Source organism: Drosophila busckii, chromosome 3R (assembly GCF_011750605.1).
Source record: "Drosophila busckii strain San Diego stock center, stock number 13000-0081.31 chromosome 3R, ASM1175060v1, whole genome shotgun sequence".
Lineage (NCBI taxonomy): Eukaryota > Metazoa > Arthropoda > Insecta > Diptera > Drosophilidae > Drosophila > Drosophila busckii.
In genome coordinates, this window is record NC_046607.1 from 7,300,802 (window position 1) to 7,323,921 (window position 23,120).

The 23,120-nt window shown below is 34.4% G+C and overlaps 6 protein-coding genes, 5 non-coding genes and 1 pseudogene across 11 annotated transcripts; 2 read left to right on the forward strand and 10 right to left on the reverse strand.

The window, feature by feature from the left end:
• Nucleotides 1-2,871: 2,871 nt before the first annotated feature.
• On the reverse strand, nt 2,872-5,842 carry LOC117134857 (40S ribosomal protein S7). The gene is made up of 4 exons (XM_033294103.1): nt 5,782-5,842; nt 5,336-5,503; nt 4,936-5,268; nt 2,872-3,103 (listed from the first exon to the last, which is right to left on the reverse strand). Exons 2-4 carry the CDS (start codon nt 5,501-5,503, stop codon nt 3,020-3,022), a joined length of 585 nt encoding a protein of 194 aa, XP_033149994.1. The 5' UTR covers nt 5,782-5,842; the 3' UTR covers nt 2,872-3,019.
• Nucleotides 3,900-4,037, reverse strand: LOC117134881. Its single transcript, XR_004458895.1, has one exon. It is a non-coding gene; the product is annotated as a small nucleolar RNA psi18S-1377 (small nucleolar RNA).
• On the reverse strand, nt 4,053-4,200 carry LOC117134882. The gene has a single exon (XR_004458896.1). It is a non-coding gene; the product is annotated as a small nucleolar RNA psi18S-1377 (small nucleolar RNA).
• LOC117134880 lies at nt 4,223-4,366 on the reverse strand. Its single transcript, XR_004458894.1, has one exon. It is a non-coding gene; the product is annotated as a small nucleolar RNA psi18S-1377 (small nucleolar RNA).
• On the reverse strand, nt 4,389-4,532 carry LOC117134878. The gene has a single exon (XR_004458892.1). It is a non-coding gene; the product is annotated as a small nucleolar RNA psi18S-1377 (small nucleolar RNA).
• LOC117134879 lies at nt 4,569-4,713 on the reverse strand. Its single transcript, XR_004458893.1, has one exon. It is a non-coding gene; the product is annotated as a small nucleolar RNA psi18S-1377 (small nucleolar RNA).
• A 1,326-nt stretch (nt 5,843-7,168) lies between the features above and the next one.
• Nucleotides 7,169-7,636, forward strand: LOC108602521 (cecropin-1/3-like). Its single transcript, XM_017990655.2, has 2 exons — nt 7,169-7,287; nt 7,356-7,636. The coding sequence occupies exons 1-2, from the start codon at nt 7,183-7,185 to the stop codon at nt 7,434-7,436; spliced, it is 186 nt and encodes a 61-aa protein (XP_017846144.1). The 5' UTR covers nt 7,169-7,182; the 3' UTR covers nt 7,437-7,636.
• A 90-nt stretch (nt 7,637-7,726) lies between these two features.
• Nucleotides 7,727-7,981, reverse strand: LOC108602326 (cecropin-B). Its single transcript, XM_017990413.1, has 2 exons — nt 7,883-7,981; nt 7,727-7,819 (listed from the first exon to the last, which is right to left on the reverse strand). The coding sequence occupies exons 1-2, from the start codon at nt 7,979-7,981 to the stop codon at nt 7,727-7,729; spliced, it is 192 nt and encodes a 63-aa protein (XP_017845902.1).
• Nucleotides 7,982-10,097: 2,116 nt separating this feature from the next.
• Nucleotides 10,098-10,478, forward strand: LOC108602318 (cecropin-2-like). The gene is made up of 2 exons (XM_017990402.1): nt 10,098-10,250; nt 10,308-10,478. Exons 1-2 carry the CDS (start codon nt 10,149-10,151, stop codon nt 10,398-10,400), a joined length of 195 nt encoding a protein of 64 aa, XP_017845891.1. The 5' UTR covers nt 10,098-10,148; the 3' UTR covers nt 10,401-10,478.
• A 348-nt stretch (nt 10,479-10,826) lies between these two features.
• LOC108602376 (cecropin-B) lies at nt 10,827-11,081 on the reverse strand. Its single transcript, XM_017990481.1, has 2 exons — nt 10,983-11,081; nt 10,827-10,919 (listed from the first exon to the last, which is right to left on the reverse strand). The coding sequence occupies exons 1-2, from the start codon at nt 11,079-11,081 to the stop codon at nt 10,827-10,829; spliced, it is 192 nt and encodes a 63-aa protein (XP_017845970.1).
• A 1,242-nt stretch (nt 11,082-12,323) lies between these two features.
• Nucleotides 12,324-12,578, reverse strand: LOC108602375 (cecropin-B). Its single transcript, XM_017990480.1, has 2 exons — nt 12,480-12,578; nt 12,324-12,416 (listed from the first exon to the last, which is right to left on the reverse strand). The coding sequence occupies exons 1-2, from the start codon at nt 12,576-12,578 to the stop codon at nt 12,324-12,326; spliced, it is 192 nt and encodes a 63-aa protein (XP_017845969.1).
• Nucleotides 12,579-14,624: 2,046 nt separating this feature from the next.
• Nucleotides 14,625-14,823, reverse strand: LOC108602530 (annotated as a pseudogene).
• Nucleotides 14,824-23,120: the final 8,297 nt, after the last annotated feature.

Sequence of the window (23,120 nt, forward strand, 5' to 3'; positions counted from 1 at the left end):
AAACAGACGAAATGAAATGTCTGCGCCTCTTTAAAAAAAATAAAAATAAAAACAACAATAAAAGTAATGTGGAAAATTTTGTAGCAGACCGGTTTGAATTATGTGTAGGGCCCACGCTGCGTATGGATGATGCAAGGGCAACAAAATTATAAATATAGAAAATCTTTTGAGAGCAATACTAGCTGGCAGCAACTTAAATGAAATACAAATAATTTATTTATAACTGTCAGTGTGTGTATAAAATGAAATTGTTGCTATTATTATAGAGAAAAGCGCATGTCGATGCAGATCGAAGTTTCCAATTGGCTTTAAATTGTTGCACAAAAATTCTTTGTAAATAAATATATAAATATTTTGTCATAGGCACGTACATATTCTATATAGTATATGTTTGCATTTAAGATTTACGAGCGTTGACCATGCACAGTGGTTCGAACGTAGGCGGTTCGTTCGCTTTTCATTAGAAGCGCCCAGCGCCACTTTATTGACACAGCTGTGCAGCCAGCACGCTATATCAGCGCATACTAATCAAAGGGACCAGCTGATAAGTAAGATAAGGCTTACAAAATTGTAAATAATAATGTGTATATAAACCACTCACACATTCAAATGCTTAAGTACGTATGAGCAATATATCCCATAAAATAATATAGGAACTTTACAAATGACTCATGGGATCTTGGAAGCAGCATGACATAATTTAATAACTTAGCATACCGAAACACACCCAACCACACAGGACACACGCGCAGGATATTCTCAGCGTTGGCATATAAAATTAGCATACAAGTTGGCTTGGAATTCACAGCGGGTAGTGCAGCATTTAGATTAATAGAAAAATCAATGTGCAAATCAAGGTCAACAGATGATATATCTTGTTGACCAATCGCCACATTAAAGTAACTTACGTTAACCCCAACGCAGTCATTTAGATTGACTACAATAGATATCAATCGATTGTATTTGGAGTACCCGCTGACCACCACCCCAACTGTCTGCAACACCATCAATCAAAGCGCACGCCACAGCAATAACAACATTTGATCATTTGGTGGCATGAACAATTTTGCTGTCTGCCTTTTGACGGGAATGTCGGTCGAGCGAATGTTTTTGTGGCCACACAGACTTTTTAATTGCGCCATTTGAGCCGTGTTCACAGGACGAAAAGGGGTTTTTGTGCAAGTGTTGGCTTTGTGGCAATACCAAATTATTATATTGCGTGTTTTCTCTGTTGACACAAAATTAATTTTGAAGTTAGCAATCAATGCAGCTTTGTTGTGGTCAATTGCTTACAATTCATCCGCTGGTAACTATTGCCAATTGTAGTATGTAGCTAGACTTATTTACGTTGTTTTAAGCTATTGCTTTTAGCCACAGGATTCATAATCGAAATATTGACAGCCCCAATTTCCAAACATGCCATTAAAACTAAATACCCTTTTAAAAAAGGCTTCACCTTGAGCCAAGCGTGCTCTGGGTTTTTCCGAATGCGTGTCTTACCTATCCTATATAATTTTAATCACGTAGAATGTTTTCCCATACCCATATTTAGTATTTGAATATACGTTACTTCGATTATCACAGACACACATCTTATACAATCATGGACTCGAACCATATACAATTGAGCATTGTCAAAAGTGATTCATCGAGTGCGCAAACCTTTTACGCACTGTTATACTGCTCAATTAAGCGGCAAATTCAAATTTGTTTGTTTCTTTTATAATTTTTGTAAATGCTGTGCTTGGCGAGCATTTATCCTCTTTCCTACATAAAAAGTAATATTTCGGAACCTTCTCATGGTCTTCTCGTTTCTCTAAACTGTTCTCCACACAAAAATATTTCCTTAACGAACAAAATTTTAGTTTTGGAGGCGTTTGTCAAAATATGCGACGTTCCTAACTATGCAGAAATTTCAGCGATTCTAAAACAATCACAACTTTTATACAAAATGCTAAGCAAATATATAAATGATATACAAATGTATTTTACAAGCAAAAAGTATATATATAAATAATAAAGAAAGTATATACATTTATGTATTCTCGATCAGCTAGACAAGAGTCAATATAGCCAAGAGCTCAGCCATGACGACTAAAAACTAAAGTTATTTACTCTTTAGCAGATTTTTATCAAACTTATCGCTTTATGCAAACTAATTGTTGTATTCTGATAACTGGAGTTTAGTAAAAATACTAAATAGAAGATTGATTACTTAAATGGCTGTAAAATCAAACTAAAATTTTCAAAAATAGAGAGGATTTTTTAAGCAAAGATATACATAATAAATTAATTATGTTATTAACGTAATTCATTTAATTTGAAACGTAATAATGCCTACAGCAAGCATAAACGCTATACAAAGCCAACGATACTTGAGACGCTTTAACTTCCACCCACCCTCTATAAGACACGTCATTATTTAAAACAAATAAGCGTCATGTGGAAAAATAGACCCGCCAGCCACAGGATTAACCCCTTTTGGCACATGTGTGGCAAGGATTTTACGCATCAATTCCACGGCGTTTGTTCTAGCAGTAAATTTGGTGCTCAGGAGTGGGAGAGCTGACAAAAAAGTTACAAAGCGAATCCAATAAATAAGCGCGTCGCAGTTTTTAATTAAAGGCAAGTTCAAATCCCACATGGATCAGACCACATTGCCGGGGGTTTCTCTACCCAACACACATGGCAGGCAAGGTGACATACGCATAATGAGCGCGATTTCATGTTACATGGACTGTCTTTCTGGCATACATCAAAGTGACACGACGCCGTTCCAAGTTTAAATTACAATTAATGCTACAGAGATGAGCTTGCCTAGTAAGCTGCAACCCACAATAAAATGTCATAGTATTTAAAAGAATAACTTAATTTAATTTTTAAAAATGTTTACTGTTTTTATTTAGTTGACGTAACGTTTCTTCAGTTCACGTATAAATTAACGTATTTTCTGTACGACAGAATATTGTTGAACTGAGCCAACCATGACGACAACACGACATTGCCAGCGGAACACACTCTAGACATTCAGGTAGTTGTCTGGGAATTCGAAGGTAACATCGCGGCCAGTCAGCTTCTTGTAGACCGATGTGAAGGTGTCCACCTGAAGTAGAAACAATATTTTCAAGTTAGTATTGGTTACAATAAAAATATACAATGATGAAAGTTTATTAAATTGACCTGTAATACGGCCCTGCCGGCTTTCCTAGACATGAGTAGTCCAGCAAATGGATATGGGCGGGTATTTTTACTTTGCCGCCGATATAGGAAGTCCCGAGTCACCTGTGATACGGCGCTCGGGAGGCAAATGGGCGGAGAATAAAGAGTCAATGCAAGTGTGCTGTGTAAATATAAAATTCTAATGTAATAGGGCATGCCGGCTTTGCCTAGCATGAGTAGCTCTAGCAAAAGGATAAGCCTGCCTTATATTTTCCTCTGCCGCCGATGTAGGAAGTCCCAAGTCACCAGCAATACGGCGCTCGGGAGGCAAATAGGCGGAAAATAATAGGCAATGCAAGTGTCTGTTAATAAGAATTTGAATGTGATACGGCCTGCTGTGTACCTTTCTAAGCAGATGTGATCTAACAAAGACAGGTCATCCGTTGCAAGCGGGTATTTTTACTTTGCCGCCGATATAGGAAGTCCTGAGACGCCAACGATACGGCGCTCGGGAGGCACAAATGGGCGGAAAATAATAGGCAATGCTAGTGTCTGTTAATAAGAATTTGAATGTGATACGGCCTGCTGTATACACGTCTAAGCAGATGTAATCTACAGAGTCCACCCGTTGCAAGCGGGTATGTTTACTTTGCCGCCTGCGAGAGAGAAAATTAAGCACCAAATTATACGGTACTTTATTGGATTCAAAGCGGAAATTAGGTCCACATTTTTAATATTCAAACTGTAGCTAGCGGGTTAGTGATGTATCAGTCATATGATAGACTGTACAATGTGGAATACTAGCTTGGAGTTTGTTATGCGTTCTGTTTGACAATCACTGAATGAGATTAGAAATTCAGCAAATAACACAAGAACGGTAAATATATAATTTATAATGATGTAAGCGGTGATTTGTAATGAAGAAGTCCTGGGTTAAGTTGGACTCTGCATTGTGGAGTAGTCCGCTTTGGTGTATACTCTACGTTCTGTTTGACAATCACTAAACAAGATGTTAAAATTTAGTGAATAACACAAGAACGAGAAATGCCTCTAATATAGGATGTGATGTAGCCAGTGATTTGTAATGAAGAAGTCTTGGTTAAATTAGACTCTGCATTGTGGAGTAGGTCTGCCTTGGAGTTCGTTATACGTTCTGTTTGACAATCACTGAATGAGAATAGAAATTCAGCAAATAACACAAGAACGATAGGTATATCAATTGATGTAGTTAGTGTAACCAGTGATTTGTAATGTAGAAGTCTTGGTTAAAATAGACTCTGCATTGTGGAGTGAGTCTGGTTTGGGATTTAGTATACGTTCTGTTTGACAATCACTGAATGAGAGTAGAAATTCAGCAAATAACACAAGAACGATAGAAATATCGATTCATTTATATATATATATATATATAGTGTAGCCAGTGATTTGTAATGAAGAAGTCTTGGTTAAAATAGACTCTGCATTGTGGAGTGAGTCTGGCTTGGGATTTTTTATACGTTCTGTTTGACAATCACTGAATGATGAAGACAAGTTCAGCAAATAACACAAGAACGATCATAAAATATCAAAATATCGACAATATATGGAGATGTGAAGCACGCATAAGCGTAATCAGCTCACAATAACGAGTTATTGACAATTAATCTGCCGTTTAAATATACAAATTACAGCGATACATAAACACGCTGCAAATTTAACATGAAAACGGCAATTTACACTTTAAAAAAACACAGCAGCTTGCATTGAGGGGAGGGAGGGTGTGGTGTGTTGACTTACTTTGTGTTCAATGGTGGTCTGTTGGTTCTTGTCCAAGTGCACCTTAACCAGCTGCGAGCCATCGAGCTTGACGCGCACACGCTTGCCAACAATCTCGGCGGGGAAGACGAGATCCTCCAGAATGGCATCGTACACAGCAGTCAGAGTACGCGAGCGTGGACGCTTCTGTTTCAGGGGGTTGCGTGCCTTGCGTGTGGGCTTGGGCAGAATCTTGCGCTCGCCAATGACCACGACATGCTTGCCGGAGAACTTCTTCTCCAGTTCGCGAACCAGAATGATCTGGATCTTCTGGAACACCTTCTGCTGTGGAATGGGCACGTAGATGATGACGGCCTGTACACAAAAACACACATACACGCATTAAATCAATGAAAATTATTAAATAATTTTATTTGTTTACCTTCTTGCTGCCAAACTCAATCTCGCGTGCACGGGTAATGTGCAAATCACGCAGATAGGGCTTCAGATCGCTGTTGGCCTCCAGCTCAACGAGCGCCTGGGCAATCGACTTCTCAAACTCATCGGGGTCGGAACCACCGGGCTTAATAATTTTAGAGCCGATAGCCATCTGCAATTAAATTAAAGCACACTCGTTTAAATAAACAGTTGAAACAAACTGAATAACGCTGACAAATGCCGCTATTTATTTCACTCTGACAAGTTGCCGAACAGCTATTTATAATCTCTTTGCATCGGCACTAATACAACAGATTTTAAGCGCCACTTTAATTAATTTCATTTGTCAGCATTTACTTGTTTTATTGCAGCATGTATTCTTGCATTTGCTATACATTTTGCGGCTTATTTTCGCGTTTTTCAAACACTTTGTAGAAAAAGTACACCAACCTTTGTCGACTATTTTGACAGGAAAGGAAGTCGTCATCGCCGTGACACTGAACTGTGCCAGCTGTCAGTCGAGCGCAGGGTAGATTCGCGATTCTATCGAGTCGCATATATCGCATCAAACTGCCTATCGAGCAGCAGCGAAGTTAGTTTGGTACGCTCACGAACCGATAGATGGCGCTAGTGTGGCATGGAACGAATATGAAATTAAAATGTTGATTCTTGTAACGGTTTTTTTATGTGACTTTTTGACAACAGTTAAGCCGACTAATAAGCAAGCACAGCACTGATTCTAATAAATTATACACTCGCATAAAAAAATTAGTCAAGATATTTGAATATTTAAATTTGGCGCTCATTGCTTTACAAAAGTTACAGCGATAAAACTCTCTAAACACGTGACTTCTCATAAATTTGTATATTTATTTACATGCCCTTACACTAATTTAATCTATGTATATATCTTCATTAGCATTTGAAACACGCTTGTTAGAATATTTTTGTTTAGCAAATAGAAAATATCTGTTTTAACTATTCAACTTCAATATCAGTACGTGCTTTCTTCACTTTTGACATTTTGTAAAAAATGGAAAAAGGGTATTATGAGTTGCTCAAATGTACTGTAACAGGTGGAGAAGGAGGAACGTGGCAGACCCATGACCCCTGATCAGCTCGACGAGCTGAGTCGATATAGCCATGTCCGTCTGTCCGTCCGTCCGTCCGTCGGTATGAGTGCGTGTTTCTCAGCTCCTATAAGAGCTAGAGCAACAAAATTTGATATGTAGGTGCTCCTATATCCAGGACACTACGCTTTTATATTTTTTTTTTATTTCCTCCCCCGCAAATCAAAAAAAACGATATATAAGGCAGTACAAAAATCTCTAAAAATCTGAAATAAATCACAAAATTGGCCTAGTCATGTTTTCGACCGATTGTGAAAATTTCAAACGATCGATTAAATAACTTACGAATTATTTACATTTCATTTTTCAATATAGACAGCGGGATGCACGTGCTGACGCGCCATACAAACAAAGGCGGCGTCGCTGCTGACGCTACAGCGAAAACGAGCTGTGACGCGGTAGCTGTTTTGTGTGTATGTGTTTGTGAGTGCATGCGTGTGTTTGCTGCGATACCCTAGTCAAAGTGTATTTAAATGTTGGTGGCGCCCAACTTTAACCTGTCCACTTGTTTATACTAGAGAAAAATATCTTTACTGTCATCGACTTGTATCAATAAGACACGCTAGTCAGCCAATCAGCAACACTGTATTGCGAATGTCTCCCTTTATTTAACTTGACTTGGGATTATCTACCTATATAAAAAGCGTCGACTGGCTTGACTAATTATTAGACGCTCAGTTTCAGCAGAAACAGCAACAAATTCAAAACCCACAAATTCAACATGAACTTCCTCAAGATCTTCATCTTCGTTGCCTTAATCCTGACCATTAGCTTGGATCAATCCGAAGCTAGGAGGGGTTGGCTAAAGAGGCTTGGCAAGAAAATTGTAAGTAACTAAGTTTATAAATTTTTATTATTAAAGAATTGAAACTAATTGTATTTTTTAATAAACAGGAACGCTTTGGCAAGAACACTCTTAATACCGCCACTAAAGGACTTGGCCTTGCTGCACTGCTAGCAACCGTCAGGGGTTAAGCCAGGACTAATAATATTCTGTTTTTATACACTTTGACATTTTTGTAAAAAATGGAATCATGAAATGATCAGCAAGACAAACTAAGTCGATATAGCCATTTCCGTCTGTCCGTCTGTATGAGAGCGTGTTTTTCAGCTAGAGAGCTAGGCCAACCAAATTTGGTATGTAGGTGCCCAGGACACAGCACATTAAACAAACGTTTAAGTTACTCATTTAATTTTAAAATATATTTACTAAATTGCTGAATTAAAATTAAATAAATAAATAAATAATTTCCTTGTTAAGAGGATTAACCTCTTGCAGTGGCTGCAACATTAGCTGCCTGTTGTGCAATTCCTATGACTTGGATGCTGGCATCCCGAGTGTGTTGGCCAATGCGTTCCTATAAAATAAAGACGTAATATTATTTAATAAAAGATCGCATAAATAGTGATTATATACTTACAAGTTTCTTGCCAAATTTCTTTAGCCATCCAGCGTTAGATTGACCCATGCTGATGGCCAGGATGAGAGCAACAAAGACGAAGATCTTGTTAAAGTTCATTTTGAGTTTAAGATATTATAAATTTATAATATTATTGAGTAGATGTTACTATTGCTGCTGTAGTAAAGCGACTGATGGATGCTGCAATCAGCTAATCTCGCTTTTATACTTAGTTCAAGAGTGAAGACCACAAACCTCTTGCTCCAGAGGGGATTTTGTTTGCCCGCAAAATCACACGAGCTGCTGAGGCTTCGGTTTAGTCAGAGCGAGGCTCACCTCAAACACAATTATTTTCGCTGAATCATTAACATATTGAACTTTCTAAGAATGTTTCCGAAGCACCAAGCAAAACGTGCAACAAACACGTTTCGCAAATAGAAATTTTATGAATGAATTTTTACTACGGGATTTCCAGTTACTACAAAGCGAGGCAGTCATGAATGAGCATTAGACGTAAGGTGAGCTTATTTGTTGTTGTTGCCTAGCAATGACGCTAGCAACAGAAAATTTTATTTATAATAATAAAAAGTTTTTGCTTGTGCAAATTCTCTATCAGCAATGTCGAACTGCAAAATGTAAGTCCCGCGTACAAAGTAAATAAAAGTTGAAAAGAAATAGCAATCTCAAGATAAGGTTATATTAATAATATTTTGGCATCTTGTAAAATATATGATTACTCAATAATACAGCTACTACAGCTTCTTTAAAATGTGTTGTTAAGAAGATCTTGAATAAAATAAAATATTAAATTAAAGAGTTTATATAGGCATATAATTAGGTTCAACGCTAATGAATTACAAGAAATTAAAAATTTCAATCATAAAGTACATAAAAATACATATTAAAAATAATTGTCTAAATGGTATCATTATTCCTAATTTAAATTTAACTTTCAGAAATAATGGCTTGAAGTCTATTCCGCATTTTATTTTATTAAAATTGACTTGATTTACTTGACTTTACCATTTGACCATTTGTTAAGTTAATTTTACTTTAGCTCAAGTAATCTCAATTGTTAATTGTTTATGGCATCAAAATTATTACTGCATGTTATTTTCATTTAATGAACCTCAATAATGATTCAACTGAATTTAGTTTATTTAAGTTCTCATTATTGAAATAAATAAGTTACACGTACTATTATTTTATTTATTTTAATTAGTGTGTATTTTATGCTGAATAATAAACTTGGATAATCCAGCGTTCTGGCTTTGGTTCAAAGGAAAAGCATTATTACATTCTGTTTATTCCCATAAAAATAAATGTATATATACATATAGTGCTTTATTTATAGAAAAGCATAATTAATCTTTAACTTTAAAACATTACGAATGGCCATTATATGAAAACAAATCAGGCTGCATCGCTTTTATAAATTCGCGTGTTAATACAAAAGCAAAAAGTATTGCTTAAATGTGATAAACAAGATAGTAGCAGATAAGCGTGGGTGTGTACATGTGTGTCAATAATATTATTTAGCCATATTTATAATATGCACCTCTTTGTGCAAAGATTTACACTGTCGGTTGCACCTGACTGGGCCCTTGGAATTTAAACCAGACTTTAATTGATATAAAAATAATTTTAAGTTACTCATTTATTTTAAAATGTATTTACTAACTTGATTAATTTTTATTTAATAAGTAAATAAATAAGAAATCCTTGTTAATTGATTAATAGTCAAAATATTTGAAAATTTAAATTTGGCGCCTACTGCTTAAAAAAAAATCAGCAATAAATAAATTTGTGTTCACTCTATAAATTGGTTTACCTTTTTTAAACCGATAGTTACACTCTCTAAAGTCGTGATTTCTCACAAACATGTATATTTATTTACATACCCTTACACGAATTTAATCTATCCCTATATCTTCATTAGCTATGGAATTTTATTAGCATTTAAAACACGCTTGTTAGTACTGATATTAAGTAAATATTTTTGCTTAGCTAATAGAAAATATCTGTTTTAACTATTCAACTTCAATATCAGTACGTGCTTTCTTCTCTGTGTTTTTTAAGAAAATCCCCTTTACTGTCTGCGACTTGTATCAATAAGACAGTAAGACAGCCTATCAGCAACGCTGAGATGCGAATGTCTCCCTTTATTTAATTTGCCTTGCGATATCTACCTATATAAAAAGCGTTGACTGGCTTGACAATTTATCAGACGTTCAGTTTCAACAGAAACAGCAACATTTACACTTTATTCGAAGCCCAAAAACTAAACATGAACTTCTACAAGATCTTCATCTTCGTTGCCTTAATCCTAACCATCAGCTTGGGTCAATCCGAAGCGAAGAGTTGGTTGAAGAAACTTGGAAAGAAAATTGTAAGTACTTAAATTTATAATACAAACTTGAAACTAATATCAGCTCTTAATAAACAGGAACGTGTTGGCCAGCACACTCGTGATGCCACCATTCAAGGACTTGGCATTGCTCAACAGGCTGCAGCAGTAGCAGCAGCCGCCAAGGGTTAAGCCAGCACTAATAATATTCTGCTCTAATTATTCTATGTATATAACCAACCAATAAAGAATAAACGTTTTGAACCAAAAGATACCATATAAAATCAAATAAACGTTTCTTTCAGTTGGGCCTCTTGGTTGTAATATGTCTCAGCATGGAACCATTACAGTGGACCCTCGCAAATTAGAATTGATTTTGTCTACCTATTTTTAAATAATTAAATTCCATTTGATGACTATTTAATTATTTAATAATAAATAAGCTCGACTACGAGCTGAAGAGTTAAAGAGAAAAATACATAATCGGAGTATATTAAAAGCCAACCACAACATTATATTAAACAAACGTTTAAGTTACTCATTTAATTATAAAATATATTTACAAAATTGCTGAATTAAAATTAAATAAATAAATAAATAATTTCCTTGTTAAGAGGATTAACCTCTTGCAGTGGCTGCCACATTAGCTGCCTGTTGTGCAATTCCTATGACTTGGATGCTGGCATCCCGAGTGTGTTGGCCAATGCGTTCCTATAAAATAAAGATATGACATTAATAGGTGAAAGATTTTATATATCGTCAGTTAATACTTACAAGTTTCTTGCCAAATTTCTTAAGCCATCCAGCGTTAGATTGACCCATGCTGATGGCCAGGATGAGAGCAACAAAGACGAAGATCTTGTTAAAGTTCATGTTGAGTTTAAAATATTAAGAATTTATAATATTGTTGAGTAGATGTTGCTATTGCTGCTGTAGACAAGCGACTGATGGATGCTGCAGTCAGCTAATCTCGCTTTTATACTTAGTTCAAGAGTGAAGACCGCAAACCTCTTGCCCCAGAGGGGATTTTGTTTGCCCGCAAAATCACACGAGCTGCTGAGGCTTCGGTTTAGTCAGAGCGAGGCTCACCTCAAACACAATTAATTTCGCTGAATCATTAACATATTGAACTTTCTAAGAATGTTTCCAGAGCCTGAGCAATCATTTGAACTTCGGGATATTTGGCTGACTCTATCAAATCTAGACTTCGGGTAAGAACCGAAGCAATAAGCAAAATGTGCAACAAACACGTTTCTCAACTAGAAACTTTATGAATGAATTTTTACTACGGGATTTCCAGTCACTACAAAGCGAGACAGTCATTAATGAACCGTATACGTAATATTAGCTTGTTTATCGTTGTTGTTGCCTATCAGTAACGATGATCAAAAGCGCTAGCGAGAGAAAAATTTATTTATACACATAAAAATATTTTGCTTGTGCAAATTCTCTATCAGCAATGTCAAACTGCAAAATGTAAGTCCCGCATTCCGAATAAAAACAAAAATTTTCATGATTGAAAAAAGTAACTAACAATTATTATTGTTTTATTTAATTTAATTACCTTAGATATTGATTGCCGAGATTACATTTTTGAATATTTTAACTAACTATAATTTGACACTATTCGTGTATTTTATGCTGAATAATAAACATGGATGATCCAGCGTTCTGGCTTTGCTTCAAATGCAAAGCATTATTACGTTCTGTTTGTTTCCATACAACAAAGTATAAATATATGCATATAATACTTTATTTATAGAAAAGCACTAAAGCATTACGAATGGCCATTATATGAAATCAAATCAGGGTGCATCGCTTTTATAAATTTTCGTATTATAACAAAAGCAACAACTATTGCCTAACTACACTAATCAAGATATTAGCGGGTAAGGGAGGATGTTCTTGTGTATTACTTAGTCATATTTATACTATGCACCTCTTTGTGCAAAGATTTACACTGTCGATTGCCCCTGACTGGGCCCTTGGAATTTTAAACAGACTTTACTTGATATAAAAATACTTTGAAGTTACTCATTTATTATAAAATGTATTTACTAATTTGATTAATTTTAATTAAATAAATAAATAAATAAAATATTCTTGTTAAGAGGATTAACCTCTTGCAGTGGCTGCCACATTAGCTGCCTGTTGTGCAATTCCTATGACTTGGATGCTGGCATCCCGAGTGTGCTGGCCAATGCGTTCCTATAAAGTAAGTTTATGACATTAATAAGTGAAAGATTTTATATATCGTCAGTTTATGCTTACAAGTTTCTTGCCAAATTTCTTGAGCCACCCAGCGTTAGACTGACCCATGCTGATGGCCAGGATGAGAGCAACAAAGACGAAGATCTTGTTAAAGTTCATGTTGAGTTTAAAATATTATAAATTTATAATATTGTTGAGTAGATGTTGCTATTGCTGCTGTAGACAAGCGACTGATGGATGCTGCAGTCAGCTTAGCTCGCTTTTATACTTAGTTTGAGACTGAAGACCGCAAACCAATTGCTATGCAGGGGATTTTGTTTGCCAGCAGCTGCTGAGCCGCAGGCTTGGTCAGAGCTCAGCTCAAGCGAACTTAATTTCTCTGAATCAGCAGCATATTAAATCAATCTAAGAATGTTGCTCAATTTGTACTTGAAAGTAGATTTAGGGTAAGAACCTAAGCGGAAATTAGAAAGTGCAGCAAGCACTTTTATCTTTTAATTGTAAAAGTTGCAAAACGCTACACTTTTTATAATATTTATGAATGAATTTTTTGCTGTGAGTTCTCCAGTTTTTAGTTCGTCATAATGTCACTGACCTACGCTTATTATTGTTGTAGCTTGTCAATGATCAATCAATACAACTAGGAAACAAGTGCACACAAAGACAATGAAGCAAGCGAAGTCGCATTTATTTATATATATGTATATATACTTAAGCTCTTTTTGCTTTTATGCGCAAAAGGTGATTCCCACTTGAAGAGGCTTGGCGTTGAAGATAAGAAAAAATCCCATTGAGTTTATAGAACGTTTATTAATTGATAAAAAAAAGTGCACTACTTATAAGACAATTGCTGCTAATTACAGTTTAGTTGAGACTCTTCAAATATAGTAAACTGATAATGAAACGATCATGTGTTATAGTTGTGATATGCCCAAGTCTAGTTTATGGTTATGAATGAATAACATTTGATCAAAGTGCAAATGATTTAAACAATACGATCTCTTATAATATAAACATTTAAATTAAGAAATAAAACATTTTTTTAAAAAATAAAAATACTTTAATTTTATTTTTATTTTTTTTAGTATATTTTTGTAATAAATTTCATTTACCTGCGACTGTTCATAGTTCAATTGAAGCTATCAAATCAAATAAATTTTCAAAAAGTGGCATAAAGTCGAATATTGTATATATCTTGGCATATTTAAATATGCAAGCAAATTTTTAAGTTTTTTTGACCACGCCTACTCCGACTGCGCATATAACAACATAACGTATACGTAATTTTTAAGAAACATTTGATGAATACACAGCTAATATTTGAAATTGTGTTGTAAACTACTCGAATACAGGTTTGGCTGCTTTAGTATTAATTTAGATAGTTTTTAATTGGAATTAGGGGATTTAAGCTTTGCTGGCTTGTTCTGCATTTGGTTTGGTGGTTCACCTTAAGCCTTGCCCTGGGAGTGATTCCCTGTTTGAGCAAATTAAACGCTGGATAAACCAGTTACATTTATTGTCTTATTCACGCTTCTGTGGCTGCCTGTAAAACCTTTTACACGAATGTATCTCATTATGCCAAGTAACTGCGTTTGGAATTGGGAGTTGTGGAGTTGCGGAGTCTGCAATGTGTCAGTTATGATACAAGAACTTGTACTCAGTTCAGCCTGTCACTCAGCAGTTAATTCGAGCGTTTTTATTTACATTTTAGCAACAGCAACAACAACAACAACAGAGGCGGAAAACAACTTGGTAGATATATCTGCAAGTTGAGTTGGGGGTTGGATGCTGTGTTCAACTTTGCCTAGCAACAACGCATTGAATTTGATTTGTCGCTGGCTGCAAAGTCAAGACACAGTGACTGCCACGCATAAAGCGTTTTTACTTGTTAAGGAAATTAGTAGCATATCCTGCAAATCCTGGCCTAGCTTGCGCTTGTTGTCTTTGCTCTTAGTACTAGTTGTTGCTGCTTTATAACTCACATTAAATTCGAATTTTTTGGTGGTGGTTGCAAGGCAGCAAGGAAGGCCCTCCCCCTGCTTGTGTGGCACGCATGTTTGTAGTACAGTTATGTTGTGGCAAATAGAAATATAATAAATGTCAACTGAATTGCTTTGAATTGTTTGGTTTGCTGTTTTTAATTTATACACTTATAAACTCGCATTAAATTAGATTATAAATTAAATATAAAGTTCGTTGTTTAGTTTAACCTCTGGCGGTGGCTGCCACATCTGCTGCCTGTTGAGCAATGCCCAGCACTTGAATTTTATAAGTAAGTCAATTGCTTTACTAGTTGAAGACTTACAATATCCTTTCCTAGCTTGCTCAACCAGCTAGCTTCGGATTGAGCCAAGCTTATGGCTAGTATAAGAGCAACAAAGCTGAAGATCTTATTGAAATTCATATTGAGTTTGAGTAGTTGCTGCTGCCTCTGTTGAGTGACTGTTGATTTATGCACTGAGCTTAGCTCGCTTTTATACTCATTGCACCACAAAGGCAGCTCAACTTATTGCAGATAAGCCTTAAATCAATTGATGCTGTGCCGGGGATTTTTCTGCCAGAAATAGCACACAGAATAAAATGCTGTGGATGCTCATTAGAGCGCAGTAAACTTTATTATCGATCTCTGCCGCAGTGACATCAAAGAATTTAAAGCAACATTCGTTTAAGTATAAGATTTCGAAACAGTTTTAATGTTACAACCATCCAAAGTAGTGCAACATACCCACTGGGCAGCTACAAAAGTCTTACACTGTTTATAGTTTACTCTTTTTTTTTCTTTTATTATATTAATTCCATAGTCGCTACCAAATAGAGCGCCAGTTGATTGCAGAATTCGCGCCCTTCACGTAACTAACTGAAGAATAAAAATTATTAATCACGTTCTTGCTATATTTCTTTAAGCACTTACCCTTTGCCTCTGCAAATGCCTCCACATCCACAATAGCCAAGAGATACAGCAGGATGCTGCTACCAAATTTGCGATCGCCAACAACTTCTGGTGTATTAGTTTATTATAATATTGTGAACCAGAGCAACTAAGGCATTCAGGCTGTGATCACAAGCTTAAGGTTCATAAAGTATTTAAAATAAAAAATATATATATTTAATTTGATGTAATTTTTTATAATATATTTGTTTATTAATTTTCAATATTTTTTTGTAATCAATTGGGACACATTGAAAAAAAACCATAATTAAATTAAATAGACTAATTTAAAGTTTTTAATATTTTTGGTTAAGGCAATCAATCTCTAATTATTTTGTAAGTTTTTGTCTGATATATTTTGATGTAATTTTAATCAACTAGTAATCGTAATCGCAATTAAAGAGTTTTAGTCGGAAAGAGCTTTGTTTTTAGATATTTTTATTCTTCGTGTAGAAACAATTGATGCAGAAATTTATGCCTATATTCCTATAGAGGAAAATTAATGATTTTAGTAAGCTGACTCGCGAACTCCCAAACAGAATATGAAATACGCAACTTACCAAGAAGAAGGCGACATTTATTATCAATTACAATTATAATTGTTCATTAACAATATCAAAATTGCTTAAGTATTTTTTCAAGTAACGGAAATATATACGTGACTGCTTTAAAAGTTGATCGGAACTGCGTACTTTCGATATTTCCATTGTGTTATTTCAACTACTCTATATTTGTATGACACTTATAAGCGATAAAAGAACCTAATTAGATAAAAAGCTCATCAAGTTGTTCGTATTGCCTTTGAAAATATAAAAGCCATAATAGCTGCAACTAACTTACAGTTGCTCTAGATCAACAGCAAGTAAAACATGAAATTTTACAAGTTTTTTATATTTTTGTTGCTTTTGCTGGGCATAAGCCTGTCGCCTGCTATGGCTGGAAACTCACAGGACAAAGGACATTCAATTGTAAGTGCTTATATTAATTATTATTAATTGTTAATAATAATATTTTGACAGGGCAACGCGGACCACAATAGTGGAGATGCTAAAATCAATGGCGTGGAAGTTCAGCAAGGCCAAGGAAATTCAGTATCCTTTTCAGTTGGCTAAGTCAAGCAAGCATAAATTATACTAAATATATAAAGAGTGAGCATTCCAAATAGCGGTTTGATTTATGTTTTTATAACAAGACATGCATGAGTTTTTTAGAGGGTTGAGCTGGTTCCCACAGTTTTTACATATGTAACAATGTAACCATCCCGCATTTGGGCAAGTGTAAGAGCTCCCTTGGGCAATAGAGCGCTGGTCATTTGCTCTAAAATGTCAAAACACTTGTGAGCCTCAGGGAACTTGAACTATAGCCTCTAGACACACACACACACACACACACATGTTCGAGTGTGTGTGTGAGTTTGTAATTTGCTTTGATTTACTTGTTTTTGGTTGCTCTGACACGTGACCGCAAAGTTTACATTAAATTATCAGCGAGGCTTGTGAAAATATCCACACATATAGTTTTCATTAAATCGAAACAAGTTTGTGAGCTCAAAGTTGGGGTGGGATCTAAGAATTTTTAAGTATACAACACGACGTTGGGCTCACCGATTTGGCTCCACTTTGTATTTGTTGCAGCTTTCAGACTTTTTAGTGCGCATGTCCAAACTAAAATGCATTTAGACTTACACGTTTAAGTTTTGCACAAGTTGATGAATAATATTGAGCTCCGCAGCAGTGGTGCAAACCGCGGCAGCAGATAAAGCGACGATGCTAGGGCTCCAGACTTCTACTTTTCTTGCCTTTTTTAAAAACAACTTTTTTTTTTTTTTTATTTATTTTTTTACTTATTTTTTATTTATTTTTTAACTAAATCTTTTTTTTTTCAAAAAATGAATGATATATATCTAACTACTTTCAAAAATAATTTGGCTATTTTTGTTATTTTAAATTCGCTGGCAAATTTCGTAATTCAAGCATATATTTTGAAATGGACTGAAGCAACAATTTAAAAGTAATGCTTAAGCTTTGCTAGAAAAATAAGTAGAAATATTATTAAAAAATAATACATAGTTTTCATTTTATCGAAACAAGTTTGAGAGCTCAAAGCGCGCCAATCTGAGAATTTACAAGCAGACAACTGATTGGGGTCTCGGACTTTTTATTGCGCATGTTCAATGCAAAATGCATTATTTAAGTTTGCAACAAGTTAAGGAATATAATTGAGCTCCGCAGCAGCTCAGTCCTACTGCTGCGGCAGCAGATAAAGCGAAGGAGTTTTGGGTTCTGAGTTCTGGGTTCACTAAGCTCCTTGCCTCTTTTGAAAATAGTTTTTTTTTTGATTAACGCTTTATTTCAAAAATTATATGGATACTTTTATTTAATTCAAATTTAAATTTTTTATGACTTGATTATCAAGCAACAGTTGCATTATCCTTCTGAACTATATACATATTTACTAAAGCTAAAAACCTTTGTGACTACTTTTAACAATGAGCTTGAATATATTATTAAATAGACTGATGTCAAAAAGATAAAGGTAATATTTAAATTAATTAATTAATTAATTAATATATTTGAGGTGTTAGGGAATTGTTAAATGATTTTTAACGAATTTTCAAGTTGATAACAGCGAAAGTCATTCAACCTATTCATTTAATTATAATTATAATTTGGAGTTTCATTTAAATAAAAATATAGAACGGAATTGCAGAAACTGCAGAAATTTTGTATGTATGAAAATATTTTATTTTTATTAATTGAAACGCAAATTAAATTAAGTCGATTTTAATAAAAAATATTGAATACTGTTTTTCTTAATTTTGTAATTATTTGTATTAAGTAACAACATTTTTAACACATTTTTAAACGGAATTAAAATAAAAATTTAAATATATTTAAAAGTTGCTCTTAAGAATTAGTATTGCTATACTACACAAACATTCTTAAGTTAATGAAATTCTTCAATAATATATAGAATAATGGTTTTATAAATTTTATTACAAAAAAAATAAAAAATTTTAAGAAATGTATTTATATAATTATTGCTGTATAAATTTTATCATAGAACAGCATATTAAGTTATCGTTTGTTTTTCTCATTGCGCAATTTCTAGCATTATTTTTTGATTAATTTAGCTATTTAACAAATGAAATTCTAACAACACGGCTGGCATTACCTTGGCTTATGCCAAAAAGTGAGCAATTCAATTGATGCGGCCTAATTACATCGCATCTTTGCCGGCTTAAGCCAACTCGCCTGGGAAATCGTCAGCTTGTCTTTTTTATTTTTTAATGTCATTTTGCCTGGCGGCGGAGCGCATCGTGTTCTAAAATCGAAGTGGAAAACTCGCGGCACATGCTTTGAATTATTGACAGCTTAGTTGGCAGTTGGCAGACGCAAGTGCCAGTCAATCATTATGATTTGAGCCCTGATTAGTGGCGCCACCACTCGCGCATCATTTGAATAACAATAAAGATCAGATTTTGTTGCGCGTAATTTATGCATTGATGTTACTTTGTAATAATCATTTTTGAATTAGAAAAGCGCAAAAAATAAAATGAAAATAAAAATGTTACGGCAAGTAATTTTACAACATCCGGCTGGGGCCGCCGCCCGTAGAGCCGCTGCTTATTGTAAAATTTGATAAAGCCGCTGGCGACTTAAGTTGCTGCCAACACTTGAAAATATGTTTCGAAAAATTCTAATATGCGTCACAACATTATAGATAGCATATATATATTTTATACCCCCCACTGATTCGTTTACAAGCCATTGAGAAGCCGCCGATGTATCAATAATATTTGCACAGCCCTTGGCTTCGGGTTCAGAGGTGGTGAAAGTGAAGTGAAAAGTTGTTTTTTTTTAAATCCGTGGGGTTGGTAGCTTAGCCAAATTTAATGTTTGACTTAATTTCTTTTATGGCTCAATATAAACCATTATTCGCACTACTTGAGTGTGGGCCTCGGCATAATCAGCAAATTTAAATTCAATTCGCAGCAGCAGCAATTTCAGAGCTTTGGCTAGACATGGAAATGTGGGCAGGGGGCGTGGCAGCAATGTCAGCAGCAGCAAAGCAGGCCAAACAATTTATTGAGAGTAGCAGACAAACTTTAAACTTCAATATAAATGTTTATTCAAAAAATAATTAAACTCAATTTGCAAGCAACAACTTTATATTATTTTAATATTAATATAAAAACTTTTTAAATATAATTAAATGCTACTTATAGTTTCTTCACACGTTTTTGGTAGACTTTTACTTTAAATTATTTAATCTTTAATATCAAAATTAGTACAAAATACATAAATTAAATTCAATTTCAAGTACCAACCAAGCAAAAACTTTGAACTTTCTTATTCATATGTAAAAAATATTAATTTAAATTTATGACATCAATCAAGCGCAATTATTTAAACTTTAATGAAAATAATTTATAAAAAAAAAAAAAAAAACAGTCATTTATTCAAATTTGAGATACAAAAATAAATACAAAATTGTATTTTATATGAGCTACTTAAACATAAATTTACGACTTAAAATAAATTTTTTTGAATTATTTTGATAAAACAATAAAAATAATAACAAATAATTAAATTCAATTTGCAGCTGTTAGCAGCAGGAAAGCAACAACTTTAAGTAATTTAATCCTTAATATAATTTTGTATGAAACATAATTAAATTAAATTTTACTGCTATCACCAGCCAAGTAAAAATTTTAAATTATTTAAGCTTTTGCACAAATATTTATCTCAAACAATGAAATTCAATTTACAGCGGCTAAGCGTATTATAAATCCCACATACATTTCATATTAAATATTTATATATAAAATACACATTTTTTTTTTTTGGGTTACCAGACAATGCAAAACAATTCAATTTATGAAATATTTTTGCCAGCTTTTGCGCTATTGAATGAGTGAATGCTCGAATGAGTGAATGAATAAATGCAGGCGAGCATGAAAAATTGTGCTCTGTCTTTTTGGTCTGGCTGGCATTACATTTCAAAATCCAAACGCAATTCAATGCCCTAACACACACACACACACACACACATGCATATATATATATGTGTATCCTTGCATGTCCTGGCGTTGGTTTGTCATCTGATCTCGCTTGCCAGATTTATGGGCAGCTTGGCTGGCATTGTCTAAATTAATAAAGGTGGACCCTCTGCGTTCATGTTGCGACCTCTCACCCTCACCCCTTTGCCAACAATTTAATAAACAACAGCAAGGATAACAGCAAAGGCAACAACAATGTTCATGATTTCGAGCACTTTTGGTTGCATTTTCAGCGCAAATGAAATTGTTTTGACTAACTGCGTATCTATAAGATACAAAAGCCTTTTTTACTACTATAACACATTTATTCAGACGCTGCCTTTGTGTTTAGTCAGTCAACTGCGTGTTATACGCGCATAACTCGTGTCTAATAAAAATTATTGAAATACTGTCAATTTACACTTGAATACTTCACAAAAGAACAAATACACATATGTCTAGAAATTTTTGGCAAGCTGCGTAGCAAATATTTAAGGCAAAGAATTAGATGGTGAATCCAAAAGCCAAAACTTTTGTGAAAAACTGAAATAATTTGTCGTATTAGATATTAATAAACATAAAAAATTTGTATTTTATAATTGAATATTTGAATAATTTATCACTCAAATAAGTGACAGAATATTTTTTAGTGAATATATTTACACAAATTCAATTATAAAAATATTTTTTATTTTAGGAACAATTATTTAATGACATTTAATGACAAATTGATGAAAATGAAACTTTTTTAAATTCAATTAAATATATTTTCAGCATCTATAATCTTGTTCTTTTTACAGAATTATATTAAATAATTTTTTGATGAGCCAAAGAAAACATTATTCATTTCATTAAATAAAGTAATTAATTACCAACTTATTCAATTCTAAACTTATTATGCTTACCATAAATTCATTAATTTGTTGCTTAGATTAACTGCTAAACCAATTAAAAGTTCACGTTCATGTTCTCTTGACTTTTAATTAATAACAATTATACGCCTGATAGCAGCTCACGCAATTTCTGCTTTGCCAGCAGCTCACACTCCCCTTCGATTAGAAAGATAAAAGGGATTGCGGCCAAGCATTTTTCCTATGACAGGCGCACGTCATTTGCTGGCCGCTCTGCAAATTAATCTCGATCCGAGCCAGCTCAGGCAAAGAGCGAAAAAAATTATTAATGAGACGCATGTGTGTGTGTGTGTCCTGGTCTTAATCAGAGCAAAAAAAAGAAGCCAGAGTGAGAGACAGGCACCCTCATTAACGGGAAATTAGTTTTGGCGGAGTGTTTGGTGTGATTTGCTGGCATTGGCATTGGCTGGTGTCAAAATGAGTCGAACAAAGGCGAGCGCAAGGGTCCGGGTCCGGGTGATTAAAAACGGAAATGAAGCAAACGCTGCGCCGTCCTTTGTGACATTGACGTTGACACTTTAGCGCTAAGCTTGGCCAAAATCAAAGCCCACGTTGAGGTGTCGCAATTGCAGTAAATTAGTGGAAAACAACAACAACAAGAGAAACAAGAACAGAAAAAGTAGAGCAGCAGGATTAAGGACCTTCGGACTTTTGCTTGCTTTTCATGCGCATTTCATTTGAATTAATTTGCCGACACTCAAGTGCCACACATAAATCCTCTGTCTGCTGCATTGTCCTGCGTCCTGCGTGTGCACGTCGTCGAGTCCTTTGAGTGCACTTAATTATGCGGAAATCGGCGCTGCGTACGCCGCTGCTTACAATTCTGACTTATTTTACATCAAATTAGCGGCAATTATTTACACATTTGGAAGCGCATTCTGTTGCTGATGAATGTCAGTTTCAGGATATATTTAAGCCAAGACTAAAGTACAGTCAAGCTCTAAGTTGTGCGTTCTAAAATTTCATTTATAAATCAGCTATTTGCTCATTGCTATATTGATATGTTTTTCTTTATTATTAGTTTTTCTTTTTATTCTTGACTACGCACTCTGGGGAATTTATTGGGCTCTCGTCTCGGCTGTCTGTCAGTCTTGCTTTGTGGTTGTTCCTATTGAAGCTACAGCCAATAATTTGTTTAATGGCAGCGTAAAAAATTAGACCATATTGAATGTCAATTGTTTGATTTTTTGATTAAGCTCAACATGCTGCCAGCCTCAATACCTCACTCAATACCTCACGCAATCCATGGCTGGTCTGTTGTTTGTTATGCGCCAGCTCTCCACATTGATTAAATATTGAAAGAGTAAAGTAGAGTAACATGAGTACACCAGAGTGCTGACTGCGGCGACGACCAGTCAGGCAGAACCATTGTAAATATGTTCGTATATAAGGAGAGTGAGAAAGTAGAGCAGCGAGGTCCTTTTTATTTTTTCTGTGAGTGTAGAGTTTTTAATAAGCGTAGCGCAACGTAGAGTTGTTAAAAAAAAAGCTGCTTTATTTTATATACAATATTTGTTATTTATATTGAATTTAGCTACTAAATTTAAAATAAATATTTTGCTTACTCATTTCTTAATTCATTCACATTCATATTCTATTCATAGTTTACTTTCAATAAATAAATTCTTATTTACAATTGCAGCTAATACAAAATTTAAAACACTTTTTATGTGCTAATTTGATTTCGAACGAAATTTGACAATTTAATTGGATTCAATTCAATTGCTTGAATAACATAAACTATAAAAAGTCTAGACTGAGTAAATTTGAGCGAATAATTTCGGTCGAAATTACCAATTCAGCTTATTTTAGTTTAGTGC